We start from the raw sequence: 12,800 nt of genomic DNA, 5'->3' as shown, positions 1-12,800 counted from the left end.
AGCTGACTGTTATATTTCATGTTTATCCTTGTTTCTTATTTTTAATTTGTTGTTTGTTAATTATGTGTCAGACTATGAGTCTTTGAGCGACCCTAATCTTACACTAGCACACAAAATGAAAAGTCTGTTTGATATTTACATTTGCACACTGAAAATGAACTAACGCAAGACTAAAGAATGACATGTACCACCGCGGCACCGCTTCCAGTCACACACATGTGACACATTCTTTCTTACCAGGCTCGTAGTGACCATCTCCTCGAACCATTTGGACTGAGACTGGTTATAAAGGTCGACACAGCGCATCAGCTCGTCTCCTGTTAGAGAGAATCATGAGAATACATGTTCACTCAGGACTACATGAGACCTGACAGAATGCCTCTGCCAACTGGTATCTAGGTATCTGCACATCAAAATGTATATTGCACAATTTCTCCACTAGGTGGTGCTACTGGCCAACTATTCCCTCACAGCGGATATGTTGCCACAACGCTCATGCACCATATTTGTTCCAGCTCACTCAGCTGATGCTATCATCCTTAACAGTGCAGACAATCCGGACAGATGATAGATCATCTTTTATGATAGCATCAGCAATGATAAACAGAAAGGCTAATTCATTAATGTTACTGCCTGTATCCTGCTGACAAGAAAACAAACACCAATCATCTGTGAGATTAGATCAATGAGGAAATGATGTAGATTAATCCGTTTCCAGCAGATGACTCTCAATCTTCTGCAGTAAACATCTGCTTTTTTATTGTGTGAATGCTGCAAAACTTTGAACTATTCCCAAAACCTCTAGCTATTAAAAAAAGGTCAGCTTTTTGATATCTTTTACAGTTTTTGTGTTGTAACTGTATAAGTTTAGTGCTTTTCTGCATTTTTAATGGGTGTAAATGACGTGACGTAGACTTTTGGTGTTGAGTTTGCATGTTCTTCTAGACTCTCTTTGACAAACAATGCTACTAATTTTTATGACTTTTTGCAACTTACAATACCATGACTTTTTTATGCCTTTTATCAACATTGACTATTTACGACTTACCATACTATGACTTTTTCTTTAATTTATTTTTGGCTTTTAGTGCCTTTATTAATAGGATAGGAAATTCGGAGAGAGAGGGGAAATGCCATGCAGTAAATGGGCAAGGACTGAGCCTTATACATGGGGCGCACGCTTAACCAGGCACTATGACATAGTTTTCGATGTATATGGTGGCACGTTTTTCGACACACTATACTATGGCTTTTTTCACTTCTTTCAACATACTATATGTAACATATGCCTCTTGCATGTTACATTAAAACACAATTTGAGTTCTAATGAATTTTGTTAGTAATTTTACTTTTATTTGGTAGTTGTAACGTGTACATATTTATCATATTTTTGTTTTTTATACTGTTATTTCATATTTCACATTTAATAAGTTACTACAGGTTACAGCATACTATGACTTTTTTTTCGACATACTATACTATGACTTTTTAGTCACTTTTTTCGACATACTATACTATGGCTTTTTTTCGACATACTACACTTACTTCTTTTATAACTTTTTTCGATAATCTATACTACTAGCCTGGTAGTAGCTCAGTGTGTAGGGAGTTGGGTTGGGAACCGGAGGGTTGGCGCTTCAAGTCCTTGACGCAATTGTGGACTGGTAGCTGGAGAGTTGCTAGTTCACCTCTTGGGCACTGTGACATACTATACTTTGACTTTTTTTATAAATTTTTTTGACATGCTATACTATGACTTTTTTTCCCTTTTTTCGACATACAATAATATGACTTTTTATCACTTTTTTCGACATACTATACTATGACTTTTTATCACTTTTTCACAGTTTATAATAAACAGGGTCTTCGATACAGCTCAGAATATGCTTTTATGAATAGAGAGTTTAAAAAACAGGAAGAAATGCAAATGAGCTGCTGTTTATTCTGCAGATGAACACATAACAACCCTCCATCCCTTAAAAAACTAAATAAATACCAATACATTGATTTTAGAAACTCTGGACAGCAAAACATTTTGATCCAACTATGTTGGGAGGGTTTTGAAATGCGATAGATTCCATGCTTCAGCTTCCCTCACTCTGTAGTCATTAGGCTCGTTGAGCCAGGTCTGCGCAGAATCGATCACCGGCGAACGCCGCCCAATGCATGCCGGTTAGATTTGTGTCTGACTTGATCCCGACTTGCTTTGACGTCATGCACACGTGGGCAACGATAACCTCACGAGATCAAGACGGCCGCAGGTTTAAAACGCTGGCAGCTTTTCACCAACTGCAAGACCCAGGGGGACCCAGGGCATGCTGGGAAATGCTTGGCTCTTAGCTGATCTAACAGCTGATTAGCTCAGAATCGAACATGATGACGTTTTATATAAACTTTTTATTGTTTTTGAATTAGAGGGATTTTGATTGCTATTTGTCTGATTTAAAGGCTTATTCTGTACAGAACCCATGTTGTGTGGCTGATAGTTAAATTTAGAAATCAGAGAGACTAAATCTGTTGAGATTACGGATCATCTACAGTGTGTTGTTAATTAAATTCAGCAACAGATCACATGTAGAGCATTTTGAGAGCTACTCTGTCATAATTAAAACAACTGAGACTGTGTACAAGCTGATATATGGGTCTGATAACATTTTATTAAATCGGAATCGGACCTAACAGGATGTGAGTGTTTATGTGACTTCCTGAAGGCTGCTGGAAATGGCTGTAAACTGTCCGACTTGACAGCGGATTTTTGTCACCGCCCCCGGCTGCTGCCGCCTGCTCTCATCCACTTTACAGGTGAGGCGCAGCTCATCTTGAACAAGCCTATTGTGGCAGCCAGATGCCATTAGCAACGTCAACAACTACTGCTGTTTTTCTCCCTGGATTTGTGTGTGTGTTTGTAACTCTAGAGTCATAGTGAGAGACACAAAGTGTCTCCCGTTATTTCTGACCACGGTGGCAAATCTGTAGCAGGAAAAGTTAACCCTCTCCTTGATTTCATGTTGTTTATGGAGAAGGAGAACCAGGAAATGAGTCGGGGGGGGGGGGTTACGGTTAATAACTGGTTAAGGTTAATAGCCGATTGGTCAGGGGATAGGACCTCAAATGGGGTTACGTTACCTTGCGTAAACATGGACGCCTGGCCAATAAATGCTATTGAAGGGCGGGTCTTAGCGTGGCCATGGTGGGATTCGTAATATCGCTCGCCGCAACGTGTGGTTACATTTTCCGAGAGGTGACATCAGGCTACGGCGTAGGGTCGGTATCTCCACATACCTAAGTACATAGTTATGGCGTAGATTTAACACAGAAGCATAAATCATGCTTTACATCACATACTCCAGTCCAGCTGTATACCAGCAGACCTAATGTTTTGTAGCTATTGAATCTGTCATTGTACAGTAGGGAGATATAAATAAAGCTTATTTTATGATTGTTTCGCAGTGATAACGTTCTAACGCCCAAATAAATAACCAACATTTCTCAGATGATTTTGTCCAGAGTGATTCCTCCTCTGTATATTTATTGCAGCAACTGGAAAAGGAGGTAAGTTACTCAAGTAGTAGTTTTTGATAATTTTAAGGCGAGGGGAGAACATTTCTCTTTGTTTGATTTCATTTAAAGTAAAGTTGGGCTTTGCTGTTGGTTTCATGACTCAATTTTAAAAGACTGAGAAAAAAAGAGAGAGATTCGTGCTACCCTGCAGCCGCACTGAACTGCAGTTTGCAGACAGGTGCCTGACTTGAGTGAGACAATTAAACAAAACTTTTTTTTGCATACGTTAACGCTGGGTTTTTAACCCTTGTGTCATGTTTTGCCTGTTAAACTCCTACCTCCTACCACTTTGCAAAAGGAAGACTAGTGAACATCCGGGCACCCACTGCCAGCAGACCGAAATTAATTGAACCGCTCCTCCCTGCTGTTGTTGAAGCTGCCTGTGAACATCCTAGTTTAATACAGTATATAATGAAAACTCAGCGTAAAGCACAGTGGGACAAAATGTATGTTATTTTTTCAAAATGTGCGGCGAACAGAGCCATTGGTGTGAAAGGGGTATCATCAAAATATCTCTATAAAAGACTGAACTCATTTTAGTATGATGGATATATCTGCAGGCAGATTATTAATGTGCATGTATGTGTGTGTACCTGGAGTTAAGTCCATGCCCACGCAGAATGTTTCTGACCCCCCTTCCCCTTCTCTCCCATCCCTCTATTAAAAAACTCCCAGTCTGGCTCCAACTGCTGAAAGAGCTCACGACTCATACAAAAAGACAAACACAGCATCTCACTTCAAAGCCGATCTCAAGTGACCGCTTCAATGAAGGGCTGAAGAAACTGCCGAATTATGTCCATTAAGGTAACCATTTACTAAACTGTATGAGTTCTGCTGTCCGGTGAGGTCTGACTTCTGGCTGGAGTTAAAGCAGCACTGACACAAACCACTGCTGATCATCCTCAGATCATCTCTGATAAGGGAGAATCCTACATCTGGTGGGGAGCGACTTTTATAGGGTGAATGATGAAATCCAGATCCCCATATTCAGAGGACTGTATTGCCTGTTTGTGCAACATGATTTAAAAGGGAAGGCCAAACAAGCTAACTCTTTGGTCAAGAGTGACATATCATGTAACTGTTATGAAATTCGTTTTCCCCATAGGATGATTCCAATGGTTTTAGTGACATTCCAGGCACGGCGCCAGGATTTAAATTTTTGATGGGTCGAAGTAATTTTGTTTGCTGGTAGTCTCGCTAAAACAGAAGGTGAATGTCTGGTTGATTATGACAACTTTTAAAATCTTTTTCTAAAACATTTTCAATGTGGAGACAGCATACAATTTAGTCTTTATTGGAAGCAGCACACACGGGATATTGCTCACATTATGTGAAAATGAAAGAGTATCCTTTCTTTCATGTATGTTGTTTCATTGCAGGAGGAGAGAGAGAGGTCGACTGCTGCAGTTTGCACTCAAAAACCTGCCAAAGGACTACATATCCAACTGAGCATACTAAAGCTAAAGCCCGGCCCAACCCAACCTAGCTGGGAGCTACCCTTGACAAGAACATCTGAAAGGACAACAACCTGCTTGGTAAGCTTGTGGGCTCAAACTAGGGAGCAGCAGATGCTACACTGTGCACCTCGGCAATTCAATTCTGTTTTTAATTCAATTTTATTTATAGTGTTAAATGTTAACAGAAGTTATCTCAGGACACTTTACAGACAACACTGTAATTCACAGAGACACAAATCATATATTTTCCCCAGAGGGCTTTATAATCTGTAAACCCCCCGAAACCCTCCTTTCTGTCCTTTGACCCTTGCATCAGGACTCTGCATTCACTGAATAAAATGATAACTGTCAAATGGCTTGCTATCCATCACCAGCTCAGGGAAGTACAAATTACTTTTGCCTACAAGAATCCCATCACATTCTGGGTTTCACTGTACAGAAGAATTTTAGTGACAGTTTAATTGTATTTTAAGCGCCTTTCCCTTCTGTAGTAAATCTGGGGAAACACTTGAAAGCTTGAAATCTTTTGCCATGACAATTTAAAAAATGGAAATTCAAAAGCACTTAACATAATAACAAACTGTAAGCAGTGTTTGATCAGTATCAGCAGTCAACAGCTTCTTTTGGTCCCACCATATCTTTTACATTCACAGACATATAAGAGCTTGCTGGGCAGTGAGACTGTGAGCCCACAGTGACCCTGGAGTGTGACCTTTGACCCCTGGCTCTGACCTGCTTGTGTGGATTTTCGGCGGGCCTTCTTGATGTCTTCTTCGATCTTGTTGCTGAGTTTGATCTCCAGCTGCTGAGTCTTGACCTCCAGCTCTTTCTGTCTGTCAGCCAGAGCTTTACGGGCCTGATGAAGACAAGGACAGGAGTCAGAGGCACGCTCACATCGCACAGCTGCACATAGGAATTTATATTTATGCTAAAGACCTCCTATTATCCCTTTTTTATGTAAATGCTTTTACATTTCCAGCAGAGTTTCAGGCAGCAAATCTTTTCTAAAAATATATATGTAGTGTTCTGGGAACAAACATCATTCTAGTTCAAGTGATACAAGCTTTTAGAATGTTACAGTCTGCTTCCACTTATCACAGTGATAATGCATTCTGCCACACACTGTCTCAGTATCAACCATCGTCCAGTGACTTATGACAGCCAACATAGCCAGTATCTTATTTCCTGTCCTGCTTCAAATGCTCTATTCATCCATCAGATGAGTTTATCAGTGAGAAACTGGTTTGTCCCAGATTTGACAGATGGTGTGAGACAGATTTCCAGTTGCCTTCAGGCTTCAGCCAATTGCTTTTCATTGTACAAAAAGCAGAAAAACAGGCGTCTGCTTATGGAAGAGATGTGGAATTTTAATCACCAGTGATTGTGAAATCCTACATGGACAGAAGTAACACACTTCTGTGTCAGAGTTTGTGTGTTCGTGTGTACCTTCTCCACCGCTGCATAGCGACCAACCAGCTGCTTCCTCAGGTCGGCGATGTGATGGTCGAACCTCTTCATGTCCTTCTTAAAGTTCTCCCTGAAGGCCAGGAAAGGCTTTTCCACTTCACTCTGGAGCTGCTCAACACAAACACAAGCAATCATTCCACACCTCCCTCCTTTGGACTGAGTGAAGCACAGGGGCAACACGAGGGAGAGGCGTCACTCACCTCAGCAGACATTTTTCTTCCCAAGACATTTATTTAACAAGCTTGAACAACACCCACAAGGTGTAAACGACTTAAAGTGCCCATATTATGAAAAAAACACTTTTTCTGGGATTTGGGGTGTTATTTTGTGTCTCTGGTGCTTCCACACGCATACAAACTTGAAAAAAAAAAACATCCATGCTGTTTTGAGTGAGATACGGGTTTCTGAATGTAACCTGCCTTCAGTCTCCGGGTGAGCTGTTCAAAATCTGCAGGGTTTTCTACATCACTAGCCAAAACTAGGGGGCTAAACCATGCTAGCGCTAGCATGCTAGCGGTTAGCCCCCTCGTTCTCAATGGCAAAACACTGCTACAACACACACAAGTTCACCATAATCTACAAAAGAACTACTTACATCTCCCTATTCTGCAGGTATTCCACGCAAAGTTGGAAGTGCACCCTCGTTTAGAAGAAGTCTCCCGGCTAATCCTGCCTTGTACTGACTGCAGTTAGAGAAACAGCTAGCTAGCAATTGCAAGCCTTACGAATCCCAACAAAGATGGTACAGAAGTAGGATGTCTCACTCTGTAGCTAAAATAGAGACCTGAAGACGGGGTGAAAAGAGGAGCTGCAGCAGTATGCAGTGCAACAAAAATATGGGTTTTTTTGATAATTAAACCATGTAAACCTATTCTGGTACAACCTCAAAATACAATTATGAACCTGAAAATGAGCATAATATGGCCACTTTAAAGTACCGTTAACACTTGTGAGCCAGCTAAAAACAGCTTCTTCTAGTTTGTTAGTTAACTAGGTGTTTTGGCTGGAAAGGGTGGGCGCTGGGTGGGCGGAGGAGGCGCTGAGTGGGCTGGAGGAGGTGCTGAGTGAGGGGGGTGGGCGCTGAGTGGGCGGGCTAGGCGCTGGGTGGCGTAGGAGGCCGTGAGAAGGTTAAGCTACAGAAGGTTAATAAAAAAAAACAGCAAAGGAAGTGACACTTGCCTCCAAGGCCCGGGACTAAGGCAATGATGTGAGGCTATTGTAAAGTAGTGGCCACAGTTGAAATTGCATGTCACGTGACATTGCACACTTTTTTCTGCTGTCATAACACAAAAAATTCTGTAAAACAATGAATATCTGTTTGTGTCACAAACACAATTTGAACCATAGGTCCAATAACAATTGCCAAAAAGGCCCAATAATGTAAAAGCCTTAAAAACTTTACCCAGTTGTCTCTGGTGAGCAGCTTTTATTGGAATAAATGTGGCGGCATGTTGAAACACAATATCCAATACTCTAAATACATCCACACTTCACTCTGGAAACAGCGATGCTACGCTCTTCCCATTGGCTCGCGGGCCAAGTGTCCCCAAGAGACAGGTCTGCAGTTGGACTGTTTTGGCAACTGTAGACCAAAACTTTGCATTCTTTGGCAAACAGTATGTAAACAGCGCCAGTATGAGCTTGTTGGTCTGACCCCCTGATGCTAAAATAAAGAAGGCTCCTCAGCCACATTCACATTCAGTTGAACAGTCATGTGACGACAGCCAGACTACAACAAACAGACCAAACTCTATAAGTCACAGAGAATCCCAGGAGCAACAGGGGAAACTCTGCTTTAACGGGAAGAAAGCTCCAGCAGAACCAGACCCTGGGTGTGGGCATCAAGCAGCTGATTAAAGGTGGAGAAAAGTCGAAGGAATTACCTTCGAGGAGAACTTTAGGTGAACCTCAGCTTCGTCTGCCAGACTCTTCTTCAACTGGGCCCAGGCCTCCCCCAGAGTCCTGAGGACAGATAGGACACAGGCTGTTTAATACAGACACAAGACAGGACACACACACACACACACACACACACACACACACACACACAGGGTTCAGCAGAAGAGCTGGTGCAAAAGTTTACGGATACTAAAGTAGCCAGTAAATCTGTAGAGCAGTCCAGCAGATGATTAGGATGTATGGGACATGAGATATGGCTCTCAGTTTTGAACACAGCTGGGGACAGTAACACTGAGAAGGATTGTATTGTTTTGTAGATAAGCGTTAAAATGAAGTTAGCCGAAGCACATAACAATTTAACAAAACTTGTCTTTTAAATAGGTCACACGTGTGTTTTGATTTGGAGAAATTGAATGATTCATAATTAGCTGTGAGGAGAAAAGACTGCAGACAGGGTTTAGTCACCAGGTTTCAGGTCCAAGACTGAATGGAGACATGTGAGGAACACCTGAAACATTCCTGACACTGTCGGAGTAAAGTCACCTGCAACAATACGACATCCAAATAGGTCTAAAAGATTTGTAGTTTTTAACAATGAAACTGTGAAATATTTTCACATCCTATGGTTGATGATTACCTTCTATTTTACAATACAGTTAGAATACATCAAACCGGGCCGGTTATTCAGGCCGATATGGTTCTACTTGTATAGTCAGATTTAGTCATGGGACAGCCAGATGAGAGACCTGCATATGCATTCATATAACAATGAAAGCCTGAAAGTGGTGGTGTATGTTTTACGCAGGAGAGAGTTGTAAGCTTGAGCAGAAACAAAGACAAGAGTGCGCCTACAGAAACTTAAAGTGGAGTTTTCTGTTTACAGTCAGTGTTACTCACCAAAACACTGTGTGTATCCCTGGGGTCTAACACATGGTGAATGGATCTTCCGTATACAACATTTTCAATTTGATTCTTTGAATCACGTGAAGAGATCTATAATGTGGTTAACTCAGGCCAGCTCATACAGGTACGGCAATTTAAAACATAGGAGCTAGAGGAAATTTAAGCCTTTGTTCACTTCCCATGACTCCAAGCTCTTGCACCACTCTAACTGCTATTCACAGAGTAAATGACATCCGTCGTATCGCTACAGTCTCACAGTCCCAAGGGACAGACAATCGCTTGGCTACAAAATACTGTAACTCCCGCCATGCAGTCCCTCCATCCAACAGAAGTGACACAGAGCACGAATGGTAGCATTAAAAGTGGTCACATGCCTCACGGTCACATCTCTACCAAACAAATGGTAAATTCAGGAATAAATAGATGGTTCTGGGCTGGGCTGGTCGAATGCTAGGAACTGAGCAACAAAACAGTGATTGTCCTGTCTGACAACAGAGAAGAATGGAAGGATTGTGTCGCACTTTTCTGGGTGTGGGCAGACTGAGCTGGGTGGCATAATCTGGATTCTATATGGGACAACTCCATCCCACTCGAGTCTCTTTCACCATGCTAAAACCAAGAGGGCTTATTGTATATGCATGTAAACAGTGGTAGGGGGTGGGCAGCTAAACATGGCTTGCACCACGTTATGGTCTGATATAAATGTCTAGAAAGGGAAATCAACTAATCATTTCTATGAGGTCAAAGTGAGCCTATGTAACTTTTTCTGAATTCAGCAGCTAGCACCACAGTAGCCCATGTACAGAAGAGTCAGCTAAAGTTAGCAAACTGACTTTCTGTTAGCTAACATTAGCTAACCAGCCACCATACGCAGGCATAAGGTCTGTTTGATAAGGTAGTGTCATTAGAATTGTCCCACTCACCCTAAACTATTATATTATATTGATTTATTCTGAAACACCTATTTCTCCATGTATGCATGGCAGATAAATTGAATATCTCACTTGGCCTCTTGTTCTTTTTGAAGGTTATGTTGCAGCTTGTGATGCTGCAGTGATTCTGTCTCGTTGCTACACACTCTCATCCTTGGAATCTCTTAATAAAGAAGAGGTAAATAACGATGCTGAATCACAGCTTCTTCTCTTAGCGGGTGTCTTCAGTCGGCCGGGCCCCTTCTCAGCTGCCTGTTAGCTTCCTGTCCATGTTCCTGCATCCCCTCGGAGAATCAGACAAAGACTTGTCCTCAGCATGATGTCCCCTCTGCTGTCACACTACAGGAAACAGGAGTAGTAGCAAACTCTGTCTCGCTGCAGGGTTCCCCTAAAAGCCTCTACACACACAACTCAATGTCTGCCTCCTCAACTCAAATCTCACTTGGGAACCCTCCGGTTCCCAAGCAAAGTCCCATACAGACTGAGCTACTGCCACGGCTGGAATTGCTGGAGACTTTTCTTTAAATATTATATTATAATTTTGAATACATTTATGTTGGGGACATCAGTAAATCAATTTTTCACTTTGAACGCTGACATTATTTGGCAGTTTGCTAACTTTATGACTTCATGACTATGTTTCATCATGATCCTGTAACTGTCACGCGCACAGGCTGCACACGGCCCCTTTAAATGGAAAGTAGCAGCTACATCTGCTGAAACGCCTGCTGCCTTCTAGGACTGATCAATCATTCACTGTATTTCCAGATGAAGTGTTTTGTTGATAAAATGTCAAAAAAAGCAAAGAAAAATGGCCATCTCAAGCTTTCCACAGCTCAAGATTTCATATTTGACCAAAAACAGTCAAAACATATTCAATGTCCAATGATATAAAACATAGAAGGGCAGAACTCTGGAACCAGTGGATGTATGAAATTTGTTCTTTTCAGCCATTTATATATTTTTCCATATTGTCAATCATCAATACTGATCCTCTACAGCTTCATGGCTGAAATATGCCCTCTACGGTGCAATGAAGTATCACATTCATATTATTACACACTATACTGTGAAGGAAGAAGCCTTAAAACACAGAATTTACAGCCTCCTCATCTCCAAACAGCTGCATAGTGTGGATCCAAGTGTTGATGTGTAGTTTTTTCTAATTTTTAATGTTGATTCATATCTGTCAATCCGACCACGTGTGTGAGAGGCTACTGTCCTCCTTCACTCACCCTTCTTCCTGGCTTGCCAGAGGGTTCTGGGAGAGCTTGGAGAGGTTCTTGGCGTAGTCCTCTTCTATCTTTATCCTGAGAGGGAAGCAGAGAGTTTCATTACCACACAGCCTTTACGCAATCTGACTGCTTCCATGTGTGTTTCCTGTGTTGTGCAACACAGTGATGAGCATGAATGAGCACAGAAAGGGGAAACGGTTTGTTTTAATGACAACTGTATGGTTTTCATGGCAACCTGAGGCTGAAGTGTGAAAAAAATGCTAATACCTTTCTCGTATGAACTCTGCCATCTCTTTCTGCATTTGTTTCCCCTTCAGCTGTTTCTGCAGCAAAACCTCAAATCCTGTGACGCAGCCGTTACCCTGGGGATCCTTCTTATCGGTCTACGAGATAAACACAGCAAGCACACGAGAAACACATTGAACAAACAAACACTTAGCAATGAACACAAGAACATCACACCTTGACCAAATCAATCGCCTGTTGCATTCTGGGAGAGAAGTCATGCAGCAACATCAGATAAAAGATGCATTAGTGGGCATTCACACCAAAAAAAGTGATCCGGTGAATTTCTGCAGGGTGATGCGGCGGGGGGAAGGTCAATGAAACGAATAGTCGGACGGCCGACCCAGGCAGTCTAAACACAGCCTTAAACAGACATTTTGCTGATTATAAACCAGATTCCAAACCAAATCTATCCAACTACATTCAACAAGTCAGTAATCAGATTTACCCTACATATGACCTTATTTTTTTTAAAGCTGCACCAATCATCATTTTATGTCAACAGTGGATAAATAAATTTGGGTAATATGAGAGGTCTGCAGAGTGTTTTAGCTTATTTCAGCTTGTAGTTTTGGCTTCAAACTAAATGAAGGTGGTCCAGCAGAAGCAGGCCGCTCTGATACAACACTGTACACTACTAACCCTAACCCCTTACCCTAACCCCTTACTCTAACCCCTTACTCTAACCCCTTATCCTATCCCCTTACCCTAACCCCTTCCCAGGCCGAGACCAGCCGGGGAGCACAGTGCAGCGTTTAGTAGCTAGAGACAGAGATCTGCCCCAGGAGTTGGTGGTGACAGAAATGCAACATAAATGAATTATTAATTCTCAGCGTCTGGAAATTCTTTTCTAACATGTTAGCCGTAACAACTTTCACAGTCATTTTTATGTTTTCAATTTGCTCCAATGCCCCAAGTAGACCGAAATATGAACTCATTTAGCGCATATACTGTATACCTAAATTGTACTGTTTACCTGTGAACAACAACCCATGTAGAATCCTAGAATCAACTTTGTGTCAGGACCAGTTAAAGTTTGAATTAAATCATTTGGAATGCTA

At 41.7% G+C, this 12,800-nt stretch overlaps 1 protein-coding gene across 1 annotated transcript in view; it reads right to left on the bottom strand.

Annotated features, from left to right (window-relative positions):
- Positions 1-12,800, bottom strand: part of LOC116067528 (growth arrest-specific protein 7-like) — a 60,007-nt gene that overhangs the window by 2,948 nt on the left and 44,259 nt on the right. The window contains exons 7-12 of the mRNA XM_031324012.2: positions 11,722-11,837; positions 11,455-11,529; positions 8,369-8,447; positions 6,465-6,593; positions 5,751-5,874; positions 238-317 (exon numbers count right to left, since the gene is read on the bottom strand). Coding sequence (XP_031179872.1) covers positions 238-317; positions 5,751-5,874; positions 6,465-6,593; positions 8,369-8,447; positions 11,455-11,529; positions 11,722-11,837 — 603 coding nt within the window. The remainder of the gene's footprint in view (positions 1-237; positions 318-5,750; positions 5,875-6,464; positions 6,594-8,368; positions 8,448-11,454; positions 11,530-11,721; positions 11,838-12,800) is intronic.

The sequence above is a fragment of the Sander lucioperca genome, chromosome 5 (assembly GCF_008315115.2).
Source record: "Sander lucioperca isolate FBNREF2018 chromosome 5, SLUC_FBN_1.2, whole genome shotgun sequence".
Taxonomy (NCBI): Eukaryota; Metazoa; Chordata; class Actinopteri; order Perciformes; family Percidae; genus Sander; species Sander lucioperca.
This window is presented reverse-complemented; position numbering and strand designations above follow the sequence as displayed.